Genomic DNA, 14,907 nt, shown 5'->3' with positions numbered 1-14,907 from the left:
TTTATGGGAGAAAAATCCTTAAAATAGTAGTCAATATACAATGCTTATGTCCTTGCAGTAAGGATAATAATAGAATTACACTCATTTTGATCATTTTCTAAACATCCTGTGAAAGCTGTGTATCAAAAATGACCACAAGCACTATGGTCATGAGAACTCCAATCCCAACTAAAAAGTGACAAGGTTTATGTCCATTTGAATTACTTTGAAAAGGGCCTTTTTATGCAGAATAAAAGAAAAGTGCTGTTACTAAAGTATTCCTGTACCATTAGACACCAGTTTCATTCAGATTACTTGAGCTTCAAGAGACAGAAGTTTCACATTCAGATTGATTTAAATATTGTAGTCCCTGCATTATTAAGAATACCACTTTTAGTTATGATTGCATAAATTTTATTGTAATTGGTCAGGTTTGGCTTTTTCTGTTTCTACTGTCTCTGTTGGAAATAATAAAGACCATTCTGGCCCTGAAGATGGCAGATACTGGATTAAGTCACAAAAACACTCAATAGCCACCAAAAACAAAATAAACCGCAAAAGCCAAGCCTCTCCTGCCAGGCTGTTACTCAGGGCAGTGGCAGGCACAGCCACTCTGAGTGGACGTTCGGGTAGAAGCTTAGAGAAGTTAAAGGGTGATGGTTAATAAACAAGGGACTTTAAAAGTCTAGGCCATTAGACTGGTAAAAAAATTTTCTTCACTCATTAAATCCTCTGATTCTTAGAGAATGACATTGCTGAACCCAGAGAACACGAATCCCCTGAAGGGCTGATACTCTGAATGTACTGAACTTGCCCTGGATGTCAGTGCCTTTTCTGTGTTAGTGCACAGAAACCGCAGTGAGCCCAAGAAAGGATTTTTTTTTTAAATGATTAAAGGATGGAAACCTGTCTTCTGCAGAAGAGCAGAGCAGTTTGGTTATTTAGACTGGAGAAGACCAAAGGCTGGCTTAGTAACTGCTTTCAAGTATCTTCTGAGTTGTGATGCAGAGGCCGTGCCTCAGTGCTCCACCACTGCCACGAAGAGAGGAAATTGTAGAAAGATTTGGTTAGATGTAAAGAAGACCTTCATAAAAACAAGGCTGATTAACCCTGGTTATCAGAGGCACTCTGGAAAAGCATCTCTGAGGAGCGGCAAGTCCCAGAGGAAGAGCGGTCTCTTTGGGGCAGTTAGAGCTCCGTGCGCTTTCCTCGGCCTTGGGGCTCCCTCCCGACCCTCCTCTAGGACCCTTGATGACATCCAAGTTTATACTCCTTTGGAGGGCCCTGGAGAGAGCCCTAAGGACAACCCAGAAAGTTCTGCTGTGAATTCTTGCCAATTTCTGTATTTTGTTATTTGTTTTGTGGAAAGCACAAAAGATAAATGTTATCCTGCCAGCTAGGTACATACAAAGCATATCTGTCTACGAACACTTAACTAAAAGATTTTTATCAGCAGGGAGTTATTTTTCTAAGTAAATAACTAAAGATATCATCCTATTATTTAATATGTTCCACTTTAAATCAATTAAAACAGTAATGGGCCAGTTTAGAAAGAAGTACAATTATTTCTAAAAGGAAATGTTTAATTTAACTTAATTCAAAAAGTGACATCCCAAATAAAGTAATACTGTTTGAGTCAGAATGGTGAAGAAACTTCAGTTCAGTGACCCCCAGCTTAGTTGGATTTTTTTTGGTAATCTCAGTGATTGTTTTTAAAAACAATCCTTCATAGCATTCCTTCGTAGTTACTTGAATACTAAAAGTTTCCAAATCCCAACCAAAATGGAATACTCCTCAGCACTCATGCAGTGCCAAGACCATCCTCTTGTTTAACATAGCTGGTAGTTTTATCGGTATATAAGCTTAGTGCAATTGATCCTCCTTATTCGCAGATTCCATATTTGCAAATTTATTGTAACCCTAAGATCAGTATTCACAGAACTTATGTGGTCATTCACCAACAGGTGTGGAGTGGTGAAAGATTTAAGTTGCTCGGTGCACACATCCCCGGCTGAGGTTGAACAGGCAGTACTCCATCTACTTGTTTCAGCTCTCATCCTATAAAGAAGTGTCCTTTTTACAGCCTATTTAGTGCCAGATTTTTGCTCTTTTGTGTTTTTGTTGGTGATTGTGCTGTTGCAGATGACCCCAGAGCATAGTGCTGAGGTGCTGTCCAGTGCTCCTAAGCACAAGGAGGCTGTGGTGTGCCTTATGGGCAACACGTGTGTTAGATGAGCTTCCTTCAGGAATAAGGTACCATGCTCTTGGCTGTGAGTTCAATGTTAATGGATAAAAAAATACGTATTTAGAAAGGAGTCTTTAAAGAGAAACACATATAAAACAAGGTTATGTGTTGATCAGTTGATGAAAATACCCTGACCAGAGGGTCCCAGGAACCTAACCCTGCATTTGCCCTATAGGAGCAGGGGTTCAGTGTTCACAGCATCTTGACAGAACGGAGCTGCCGTGGCGGACTAGAATCGACTCTGCGTGTTTGTCTGCTTTCTTGTCCAGCTTTACTTTTGCTATTCAGGCCTTGGATGGGCCTCAAACTGGGCAAAACATTCATTCACCGTGGATCATCTGTTTATGGAGAGAGAGAATTATCTCCATGCTCGGAATCTGACGTCTGTGACTTTCCATCCAGGCCTAGGGGGCAACTCGAGGTGCATGTTAAAGTAATCACCTGTGGGAAATTTTTACAATACTGACACTGGATTCTGCGTCAGAGTCTGATTCAGTTAGTCATGGGTACACTCTGTGAATCACCATGGTTTAAAAGTTCTCCACAAACGCTAATGCACAGCCCTGACCCAGGCAGACTTGAGTCAGCTCTGTAGAAACCCTTGATCACCCGAGAGTGAGGAACACCTCTGAGAATTTTTATGCCAGAGTAGGGCATTGTTTCCCAATTATGATATAGAGATGAATGTTTAGTAACTAAACAAAATGGTTGGGGTATACATTTGACTCTATTCTAACACATATTGAAAGCCAGTGTTTTCGATTATCAGCTTTTCTTGATCAATACCTCTTCACTTCTCTTTGGCTGAACTAACTGGGTAGGGGTTGACCAGAGATAGGATTTAATTTTACAATCTACCCCCTTAGGTGACCCTTTTCTGTTATGGACATACACAGTTCTGAATGCATATGGTGTTGATGTTTTCAGTTACTGACACAGATGTTTTTGAAATTAGTTGATGTCAGATAACAGGAGATGCTGAAAAGCACTGTTTTCCTGCTGTGATTGTTTTTTAAGCTTTCTTCTTAGGAAAAATATTTAGTTCAGTGATTAATATAATTAGAGGCCTAACAGTGGTAATCTGAAAACTACCTACAATTTTGACCTTTCCTTCTTGTTTCTTATTTCTGTTTGAAAAAGAGGCTACAATTGAGAGTAAGAAAAAAACAAACAAAAATCCACATTGAATGATTCCACATGGTGCGTTTTATCTCTTCCAGCACCTTTCTCCAAAACGAGGCGGGACAGGGGGTTTTTTCCCTTCAAAAGTGTCTTACTTGTTCCTCATTAAAAAGGAGCATATAAGAACAGTGGTGTCAAAATCTATCAGTAGGTCCTTCAGGAGAACATTCCAGATGCTCCCCTACAACTCCTTACAGGAAAACGATTGAAAGTGGTACTGATAGATTGTAGACACACAGGAATTTTAAATAGATCTCATAAAATTATATTGTTTACAATAGGATTTATTTTAAAATTTCATTCTTATAGAAACTTTGAACTTTCTGTTACTATTTTTTAGATTAATTTTCCCAGCTGTCCTTTTTGTCACAACCCTGTGGAGTTGTACGCTGTGCACAGAGACGGGTTCGGTAGCTAATGTGTTGCCACTTGAATTATGCTTATTTAATAGTAAAGAAAGGAATAAAAAGTAGGTAAAAGGGAAAAACTAGTTCTGACATGATATATTTAATGTTTCTTTCTTAATTTTATATATTAAAGAAAAACAATGTGAAATAATTTTTCGCCAAGGTATTTTGAAATTACTTTAAAATTATCCATCATGTTATAAAATTTCAAATAAACTTATAATCTTGATTATATTTTTTATTTATTTGGGGAACAGTAAAGAAGTCTATCTGGGCATAATGGGGTTGATTCAAATTTACAGCTAATGCTGTGACCCCCCGTGCGTTTCCTTACTCTATATCAAGCAGCCCCTAAATGGGGAATATTCAAGTATTTGTCAGAAACAGAAGTGAGAATTTAGTTCTAACTTAATTTTTTTTAATGTGAACATTTACTTTTAACACTGACTTTGGTGATGTGGGTGACAGACGCGGGGACGCTGCTCCGGTGCCACGAGCACTTTCCCTTGCTCCTGCGTGTTCTGTGTTTGCAGGATGAGAAGGGTTTGAGTCATACAAATACGAGTTTCAGAAGGTAATCCGTTACGCTTTGGAAATAATTATGAAACTTTGAGATGGTTTCAGACCATTTTTCAAATTGATAAACAGTAATTTACTTCTTCAGAAAAAAAAGAATGACTATTACATGTATAGCACAATAAAAGAACTCTCTTCCTAACTTGCCTTTTTGGAAACTGTCTGCTTCCTTTCTCCAACCCAACCCCCTTTATTCAAACAGACCAAAGAAGAAAGAGAGATTTCTAAAAAAGTTATATTTTTGCAGCAAGGAAGCTCTCCATTCCCTGAGTCTCAGGTAAAAAACAAACATATAGGAATTTTCCGAAAGAGAATTGCTCTTCAGATTTCAGTGTCATTAAAATGTCTTTAGTTTTATTTTTCTTTTAAAATTTAAACCTTGTTTAAAACTAAGGTAGGTGTATCATTTTTGCTTAGATTCTGGGGAGGGGAATTCGGAATTTTTTTTACTATTTTAGTTATCAGCTAGCATTTCTTTATGGCTTTTGCTCCCAGGTGATTATATCTGTGTGTGGTCATTGAAGCATTATGATTATGCTTTCTAATAATATTATTGGGACTTTTCGCTATCTGTTTTACCCATAGAGTAGTTTAGATGACCTTGACTGATTTTGAAAGTTGTGAACTGTTATTGGTTTCCCACTAGCTGAGTGTGATAAAGAAAATGTAGGAGGGGGACTCCGCGGGCTCTCTGGTTACCTCTCGTCATATCATTTTCCAGAAAACTGTCCCATCGGCCCTAGAGGTTATTTTTCAATTCGTTTCATTTAATCCAGCACCAGCATGTAGATTAATCTACAGACACATATTTCTAGATTCGAGTTTTCAGGCCACGATAAATATGAAAGTAGAAAACATCCTGGATTAAAGTGTACACCAGAGTGCCCGTCTGCCCTGGCTAGCTTCTCCTCCCTCTGTAGCCTGTGAGACTCGTCAGCTGCCTTGTCACATCCTAAGAGGCTTCTCAATACAAAAGTTTCTTAACTTTCATTTCTTCTGCCTTATTGGAACTAACACTAAGGAAACTACTCAGATGATGCACTTCAGCTACCGATGATACTGAAGCACTGTACAGACCACTATGGCCTATTTATGACAGGCTCCCACAGTGTCCCAATGGTGGGAAATATTTCATTACAATGCCTTGAACTCAGGCACACTCAATATTTATTGGATAATAAGTGCCATAGTGGATTTGATCTCCTGTATAAGAAAATATCATTCACAACATGGAAAATGTATTCACAGAAATTTGTGGAATGCTGGCAGGTTCTCTGTGAGAACAGCAGATATGAAGCACAGTGTTGTTTCATCTGGAAAACTGTCTTTTTGTGTCCACATAAGTAAAGCTAAATAACTGGTACAACAACTTCAACAATGTTATTTAATGTTGAAATATAAAATGATCAGACATTTAGCATAAGATCAGTTATTTTTCTTGTAAAATTTACCACGAAAGCATGTTCTCTTTTAAAGAAACCTAAAATTGCAGCTGTGCATGCAGACTGTATTTCAAGTTGAAGGTTAAGGTTTATAAATTTCAGATGAGAAGAGATTGCAGTCATGATTATGAGATAAGGACACCAGCCCTGCACAGGCACATCACAGACCTGCATGCAGCTCTCACCCTGAGTTTCTTACAGGATTCTTATTTTAGAAATGAGATACCATCAGAATTTCTAATTTAGCTTTTATATTTTGAATATAGGGTACAGAGGATTGGGTTATTGTAGACAAAATACCCACTGAGGTAGTTGATGGTGATTCGAAAAAGATTGTGACTCTCAAGGTGGTGACTGTGAGCAGTACAACTGGTGACATCCCCGCGGACATGCTAAGATCTGGTGCCATTGACATGCAGAGCTTCTACAACTTGGCCCAAGAAGTGCAATTGAAAGAAGAAAGCAAACAGAAAATATACACTCTAGGAAAATCCTATGACACTGTGTCTGGAAAAATTGTTACTATGACTGGAAAAGCTGGTGAGAAGGTAGTGCAGCCCTCCACTCTTGACGGTCTTCAGAAAATGGAGAGAGGATTTTCCGAGTCAGTGAAGACCATCCCTGTCATGGCAGAGTATGAGGTCCTGGAAGCCATTGCTGATGAGAAATCCGAGAGAGGACCTGAGGTCCATACTCCAAAGCGAAAATTGTCAGAATCCTTGTCTCCCATCAAGGAAGCTGAGTCTCGAAGGCAGAGTCCTGAAGAAGACCTTGGGAGAGCTCAGGTGCTGGGCGGGGATGCGGCTCTCCACGCTGGCCTGGGGAGCGTGTGGTTCAGCAAAGGGGAGCAAGCACCGGAGAGTGAGGCCTTAAAAGTGGGCCTCTTTGGTCCCAGAAGGAAGAGCCTGTCTGAATGGAGATATTCCCAGGAACCGGCTGTCACCATTGCTGCTGCTCATTATGTTACCGAGTCGGCAGCACCCCGAGACCCGGTAACCGGTGCCTTTCGTTCGGGCCACCGTTCCAGATTCCAGCATGACGTGCTTGAGGCAGCGCCCTCCCGCCCGAGCCTCTGTTTCTCTTGCTGCTTGGCTTTATGTTGAGAGCAGCCAACCCAAGCTTTTTAATTTTTTTTGTGGTTAAATCAATACTGCAGTGCGATGTAAGCGTTAAAACACTTTCCATTTTGTTTCCAGCTCCCTGTCTCGAGATATGGTAGTGCTGCTGTGGCTTGCAATGAAGGGAGAAAGTGATCTGCCTAAACCAGCATTGCCCTAATCCTAATAACTCTGCTTTACCAAACCAGAGCTCACGGTCACCTCAGTTTGCTATTTTATTTCCCATTCTTTTCTGTTTCCAAATTCTGTATCCAATCTAGATTCCTTCATCCTCCCTCCCTCTTCCTCTGCCTAGAGTTTTGTCTAATCAGCTGTAAATGTATGTACCTGTCTGTGTACCTGTCTCTGTGGTTGACTCTCCATTTCTTTGTTCACTCAGACTAAACAGTCTTCTGGTGAAAAGCTCATGGATGGCTCTGAAATCTTCAGTTTATTAGAGTCTGCAAGAAAACCAACAGAATTCATAGGAGGGGTTACTTCTGCTCCTCAGAGCTGGGTTCAGGTGGCCATTTGCTTGCATCCTTGGTGTTCCTGACTCTGCCTGTTGCCTTTCTTTATGCCTTTTTGGTGTGTGTGTGTGTGTATGTGTGTGTGTTTTGCACCCAGGTGGCTTTGCCTTACACACCTCACAGGTGTGTATTTTCCTTTGAGCCTGCTTGCCTTCAGTTCCATTTCAGGAATATTCAAAAGGCAATCATGTTGAGAAATTTTAACAGCATGTAATTGTTTTAAGTATTTTATGTCACCTGTTAGGTCTGAGCAAGCAGCCAAAACCAGCGTGAACGTGCTGCAGTGCTTTCGTGTTTTGTCTTTCGATTGTGCTTTATACTGCTGTCTGTTTCCTTTGCGGATGTCCTGAAGTAGCAGCCCAGGCTCGAATGTGTGTGCCAGGGCAGGGGCAGGTACCACGCAGCCTGGTGGGAGGAGTGAAGGCTGGTTTATATTTTCTGTAAGTGTTTCTGGTTATAAGCACTTGACACTGGCTTTAGGCATCCTGGTGAGTGGCTTCTTTTGTTTTTTTATTTTTTGACCTCTGGTTTATAGAGAGTCACACTGACCCACAGTCTTTTCCCATCCAGAAAACAGAAACCAAGACGGAGTCCACCGAAACAACCCAGCACCCGCACCCACTGGGCCCTGAGAAGATTGTGCAGGAAACCGCGCTGGTGGAGGAAAGACACGTGCAGCATGTGCACGCGAGCGGGGATGCCTCTCACGTGGCTGCAGATGACGGGGATGCCGCAGCCCAGGCAGCATCTGCTGATGCTTTTAGCGCTAAAGGGAAGGACGGTTCTGCTCTGACTGAGGAGGCTAACGAGGAAAAAGGAGAGGTGGCCGATCAAGCTGTCCTCAAACCAGAAGAGATGGCCACTGCTTCCCATGAGCCAGAGGAGGAGCAGGGTGCGGCAATCCACATCTCTGAAACTTTGGAACAAAAACCTCATTTTGAGGTAACTAGCACTGTTACTTTTAGCACTAACGGAACACTTCCCCAGGAGCCCTTGCCGCTGAGTTCAGCATCCAGAGGGAGCCCCATTGAGTGCTCTGCCTTCTCCCGGTGCAGTGTGTTTCCCTCATGTTTCCTTTCACAAGGCGAGCACAGCTCTCCAGGTGGTTTCCATCTGTGGGGTCACATGCAGACATATAGAATGATTATTAATAACGTGTAGTTCCAGAAAGTGGTTTCTACTCTCATAACTATTGTAATTGGCAGTAAACCTGGGGAATGCATGGCCAGCCAAGATATTAGAAAATCTGATAAATTATTTCTACTCAGTGTAGTTTTCCAGAAGGACAAGAAACCATACTTGCCCAGGTAACAGATGCCAGAACTTCATTCTTTATCCTCTTTTATTGAGTTTCTTGAAGTATATGAGAGGTTAATGTCTTATTACTTGTTCCTTCTTTCCAAGAAGTTATTTAATAAAAGGCTAATTTGGGGCCGGCCCAGTGGCGCAAGCGGTTAAGTGTGTGCACTCTGCTGCGGCGGCCCAGGGTTCGCCAATTCGGATCCCAGGCGCGCACCGATGCACCGCTTGGCAAGCCATGCTGTGGTGGCGTCCCATATAAAGTGGAGGAAGATGGGCACGGATGTTAGCCCAGGGCCAGTCTTGCTCAGCAAAAAGAGGGGGATTGGCAGATGTTAGCTCAGGGCCGATCTTCCTCACAAAAAAAAAAAAGGCTAATTTATGATTTTTAAACTAAGATTAGTTTACGAGATAGAGGAGGGGGAATGTAAAATAGGTTTTTATTTTCTTCAAAATATTTTCCTTTACCTGGAACATTCCATATAACAACGGCTATGGAATTCTGAGAGACTGTTAGACATCTGTCTGTTGTGTGCTGCATTCCTCAGCTTACCCCCCGCCGTGTTGTATGTCAACATTGATTTCATACTAATCTGTGCTTATTTATATCCACCAAGAGGGGCGGAAAAAATCAATGTGTTTGTACAAACTCTCATAGCCCCTCTACTTACCTCCCCTAGGTACAGCCATCGGCTCTGAAGACAGAAACCATCAGTTTTGGCAGTGTTTTACCAGGAGGAGTAAAGCTTGAAATTTCTACCAAGGAAGTACCAGTAGTTCACACAGAAACGAAAACCATAACGTATGAATCCTCACAGGTAAGACAGTGTGTGGAGACCAAGGCCCCGGCCCCGTGTTTACCCACTTTAATGACTTAGCACATTCAAGTGTGGCGGCCTGAGGTTCGTGGCCTCAAGAGGACCAGCAGCTGGCGGTCTCTCCACAGCAGAGCAGTAACTGCCACTGCACGGCTCATCACGGAGCAGCCGGCGGCTCAAGCAGGTCTGCATATGTCTCAAAACATAGAAAAAGGCCCAGAAACTTCTTTCCCTAGCTGAAGATAAGGAAAAACATCAGCTCAACCAGCCACTGCTCACATTGCTGAAGTCCTAGTTGTTTAATGACGGTTACCTCTGGCCGTGTGTGGTTCCGTCTTGCTCACAGCAGCAGCCCCAGAGCCTGACGGAACAGCGTAGTGATGGTGAAAGATGACGGAACCATGGAAGTGCCCTGAGCTAACGTAGTCAGCGTCTGAAGGGTAGTGCAAATACTTGAGTGTGGTGTCTGTTCCTCTGCTCGCTTAGGTTGATCCTGGGGCTGATTTGGAGCCGGGTGTGCTGATGAGCGCACAGACGATCACATCTGAAACTACCAGCACCACGACCACCACGCACATCACCAAAGTAAGTGGAGTGGGGACGGAGACAGTGAGGCACTCCTTCAGAATGTCTTCCACAGTGGGCTGTGCAAGCCAACTGTTACAGGAACGTCAGGATACCAGGAGAGCTGCGTCAGAGCTGCCACAGCTACTGTGGTTATGGTGCATTTGTCCTCATGTGCTGGTTTCTGTTTAGGAATACACATTCCACATTCCAATATCCTTTACTTAACACTTAATTCCAGGAGTTGGCATGTAGTAGGTGTTCCAGAAACACTGGCCAGCCAAACCCAAAGGACTCCATTCTGTCGTCGCTTCTGAGATTAACAGTCTTACATAACTGCCATAGAATTCTGTTTCAATTCTTAAAGAATGAATGATGTTACTTAAAACTCAGTCAGCATGTTCTGCCATTTTGCCCACTGAACAAGGACTGTTCGTCCAAGTGGGTAGGTTCGTGACACTTGTCTGTTCTTTCAGACTGTGAAAGGGGGCATTTCAGAGACAAGGATTGAGAAGCGCATAGTCATCACAGGAGATGCGGACATTGACCATGACCAGGTAGTGTATATGAGATGGCAAATTCTCTGGCAGAGAAACAGAGAAACACTAGTTGGCCCTACTCTTCCCAATGCTATTCTGCTAGTCCAGCATGTAGTCTAAACAGCTTTCTGAATTAGCTTTCCAGTAGACAATGTATGATTCCTTTTGCAATCATTGTACCTCGTTTGTAAATTGTGTATGTAGATCTAGTTCATAAGTTTCCTCCTTGCTACTGATCATGCACGTTCCACCTCCTTTTTGTCTTTGCCCTTCTGTGATTTCCTGGGGATAGGCTCTGGCTCAGGCAATTAAAGAGGCCAAAGAGCAGCACCCTGACATGTCAGTGACCAAAGTGGTGGTCCATAAAGAGACAGAGATCACCCCAGAAGATGGAGAGGACTGAACCCAGGTAAGAGGTGATGCGGGTTCTCTAGGCTTGGCTGGTAGGTGGCATGGGGTACTTGCCTCTCCTCCTTCACCTGACTCCTCTCTTTTCTTTTTGCTCTCACTGGCATTTGCAGGGCTAGTTACCCAAGAGGATTGGGGAATTGGTTTGTGGGTGCTGGTTTGTTTCAAATTTGGAGGTTCCATTCTGTGGACTTTTTGCATACACTGTGCCGATTAGAGGATAAAGAGAAAGCAGAGTCTTTGCTTGCGTGGCTTCACTGATGTGCCCTTTTATTTAACCCATGCCCTGTACACATAGCAAATTTGATTTCACTTGCCATGTGGCCTAATCAAAACTAAGGCAGTTTTGTTCTGAGAGGTGCAATTTGTGTGTTCCAAATAGTAGGGAAATAAAGTCAAGTAGACTGCTTTCTCCCTTTGATGACAACGTTGTCTCGTTGTAAGCTTTCTCTTGAAGTATCCTTGGTTATAGCCTGTTTATGCTTTTGTTTTGCTTTGTTTTTTTAATTTGAAACCTGAGCACTCACTTTCATTTTGGATGTCTTATATTTTCTGCATTCTTTGGGATGATTTTTTTCCCCTTAGTGTAGCATTGTGTCTCAGGAGGAGGCAAAAATGCAGTCCTGTGGTCCTGCTTTTCTCCAGAAAGCGCGTGCCTTTCCAGCTGCTGCTTGGCCAGCGTCACGAGCAGACAGCATGTTCTGTGTATGCACAGACTTGCCGTGCACACTGACCTGCCATGCAAGAGCACGGCGGGCCCTGAGCATCCCTAGAGGACTTTGAGTGCAGAATGCAACAGTCAAGCTACCTGCACACTTGATTCTGTGATGAAAGTCTCTTAAACACTTTGCATGTATAAATGAAATTAGTGAGTTCTCTAACATTGATTTAAGAACTATAGATTGATGAGTTGCCTCTCTTACAGAAAAAAATATGAAAATAACTTACTATATTCAAATTAATAATGTAAGTTGGAAGATAGAAAGCAAAAAAAGATTTCCTTCTGTGAGCTTCAGCCACCTGGGTGATGCTGTAGGTATTTAATAGAACATGTACCAGTGACTTACACTCATATTTTATGGTTATCTTGTCAAAAAGAGCATTTAATAACCTGCAAGATACTTTTTTATGACCTTGATCTGAGGAATACTCGCAGGTGTTTTCAAATGAGTAACTGATCAAATCTCTTTTCTACAGGAATAGCTCAGCCTGCACACGAATCCAGGCATGCCACCCACTAGGAGAGCCAGAGCCTCTGTGGACTCCTCCTCGAACCCAGCTGACTTGCATCTGCCGGTGGGAGATTTCCATCCAGAAGAACTGACCTTGCCCCTAAATAAAGACACTGGCAGATCTTCCCTTATAACACAATCCGAGTCAGCATCACTAAACTGATACTGCATGAAGCAATGATACAATTACAAAAGAGCAGCATTTTTAATTTTCACAAAATGTCTAAGTTTTCAGCTACACCTGCACGTTCATAACTGACAATATACGCCGTGATCTCACATAACATAAACAGTTCATGCCTTCCGTAGCTCAGTACTATTCAAGTCTAAACCAAACTGCAGTTTCTTGGGTGACAGCTCTTTTGTTTACAGATCAATGAAGGTTACCCTGAAATGCTAGAAGCTGTCTAGGTCCAGTGTGTCAGGTTTATTCCAGATTAGATGTGCCAATAACCGAGTCAATTCAGTAAACAACTTGAATATTGTCTTTGTTTTGTCTGGGTTTGCTACTCTCACCCATGAACAGTGATGACTCTCTGATCCTCTGGAAATATTTAATGCTTACAATCCTGTTTTGTGTATCTAATTTAATTCATTATAAGGTAGTACTGATTTTACCATAAAGATGTGATTTTTTCCTTGTCCACTTCGGTCTGCGTTCAATCTGAAAAGCTTTCCAGAGTTTCCTAACAAGTCCTAAATATGTAAATTGTCATTATTTTGGGAAGAAAACCTGTATTTTTGTTAGTTTACCATATTATGAAATTTCACTCCAGAAAAACCTGTTGGGATTTTTTTTTTCTCTCTCTTCATTTCTTCTTCCTTGTATTTTTAAATTGATTTTTCTTCTTTTACTTGAAAAAGATTTTATTTCCAAAATCTGGTCCATATTTACAATCTAGTGCAGAGCCAAGCCTTAAACTGTACAGAATTTCCACTGTAATTAAACTATTTAGTGTTTAGTTATAAATAGCCTTCAGAAAGATATATTCTCCATTACACTGTCAACTGCATCACACAGCCCGTGGTGAATGTACGTTTCTGCGTAGCGAAATAAAAATGGCAAATGCATTTAAACCTCTAATTCTCCGTGTGCAGTCATTTCAGTGTTGTGTGTATTTAGCCAGAGGTAACATTTGCATGACATCGAAGGTCTCGTCCCTCTGCACTGTACAGACAGCCGTCTTTTTACAGGTGAGAAGGCCTACGTGGCGATTCAGGGGACGCACCCTTTAAGGTATGGAGATGGGAACAAAATACATACATATAAATGTTTGATTGCCTATGAAGGTCTTGAAAAGTACAACTAATTATCAAAGAGAATCTCATTTTCAAAGTTTTGATTTTTTTTTTTTATGAGAAAAGAGGCTCTGCTATAAAACCAGTGTTTCTGGGTGCTTTTAATCTACCAAAGAAACACTTGTCTCACACATCAGCTCCATAGCTGAACGGATTCCCCGCTGCGCTCTACAGAGGCGTGCAGAGTGGTCCTGCAGCTCCTCCCCATCAAACTCCTTGCGTGCCAGGGACTGAGAATAAGATTTTTTGTTACCAACTGCCAACCTAACACCAACACCTAAATGTACTTGCTGGCATTTCCTACCATGTCATGCTTTATCTAACTTTCCAATTTTTTTTAACAACCTCTAATTTTTAGAAAATTTTTTTCAGAAAATTGTTAGATTTGACCACATATCTTGATGTTATTAAGAGTCTAATTATCATTTTTCTCTCGAGTTATCAGCTTGTCCTTACTAGAAATACTAAGTGTTAATTTTAGAAACTGAAGCATCATTTTAATTATATTTGAAGCCAATGAAAAAATGTATTGAGAAAAATTAATACTTTATTGATACAAAAATGGTAAGTGGCCTCCCAAGGATGCCCGCACCCAGTGTGCTCAGTTTGTGTCCATCAAGTTGTAACTGTGTTCTCTGTTTTAAACCAGACCTAATGTTTCATGTATCTCTGTCCTCAGCGATAAGTGCCCATTCATTTTTATAAAATTATACATCATCAGGGAAGTTATATATTTTCAGCCTTTTCCTTCTATTACGTTCCTCAAAAATTTTCCACCCTCTACCCATTGCTGTGTGGGAGTTCCAAAGCCACCTCTACATGTTCGAGTATTTGTGACAGCAGTGCCCCACTTCTAGTACCAAAATCTGTATCTGCTTTTTATTGCTGCATAACAAATTACCACAAAATTAGCAGCATAAAACAATACACATATATTGTCTCTCAGTTTCTGTAGGTCAGAAACTGAGTCTGCCATGGTTTTACTGTGTCCTCTATAAGGCTGCAATCAGTGAGGGCTGGGGTCTCATCTGGAGGCTTGACTGGGGAAAGATCCACTTTCAAGCTTGGTTCAGTTGTTTGCAAAATTCATTTTCCTGTGCTGCTTGTGTACTTTCTGCTGCTGCTTCAAAGCCAGTAAGGGAGGGAGACCCTAGAGCATGTCTACTAGCAAGGCAGAGTCTTATGTAACATAACAGTCAAGGGTGCAGCTTCCCATCACCTTTGCCATATTCTATTGATTAGAAGCAAGTCAATGGATTTTGTTCACAGCATCAACAAATTTAAAATTTG

General features: G+C 41.6%; 1 protein-coding gene across 22 annotated transcripts in view; it reads left to right on the top strand.

Annotated features, from left to right (window-relative positions):
• EPB41L3 (erythrocyte membrane protein band 4.1 like 3) overlaps positions 1-13,402 on the top strand; it is a 237,465-nt gene extending 224,063 nt beyond the window's left edge. For 16 of the 22 annotated variants that reach the window (XM_087438856.1, XM_087438851.1, XM_087438852.1 and 13 more), the window contains 7 exons: positions 7,329-7,451; positions 8,029-8,400; positions 9,438-9,575; positions 10,062-10,160; positions 10,616-10,696; positions 10,971-11,087; positions 12,284-13,402. In XM_087438856.1, coding sequence (XP_087294982.1) covers positions 7,329-7,451; positions 8,029-8,400; positions 9,438-9,575; positions 10,062-10,160; positions 10,616-10,696; positions 10,971-11,081 — 924 coding nt within the window. In that variant the 3' untranslated portion in view covers positions 11,082-11,087; positions 12,284-13,402. Of the gene's footprint in view, positions 1-6,097; positions 6,824-7,328; positions 7,452-8,028; positions 8,401-9,437; positions 9,576-10,061; positions 10,161-10,615; positions 10,697-10,970; positions 11,088-12,283 lie in introns of all 22 variants that reach the window. The other 6 variants (XM_087438866.1, XM_087438865.1, XM_087438864.1 and 3 more) reach the window with 2 other exon arrangements.
• The last annotated feature ends 1,505 nt before the right edge of the window (positions 13,403-14,907 follow it).

Source organism: Ceratotherium simum, chromosome 14 (assembly GCF_057802395.1).
Source record: "Ceratotherium simum simum isolate JZ-2026a chromosome 14, ASM5780239v1, whole genome shotgun sequence".
In the NCBI taxonomy this organism is placed as follows: domain Eukaryota; kingdom Metazoa; phylum Chordata; class Mammalia; order Perissodactyla; family Rhinocerotidae; genus Ceratotherium; species Ceratotherium simum.
The sequence above is the reverse complement of the archived record's forward strand: the minus strand, read 5'-3'. Positions and strand labels throughout refer to the sequence as shown.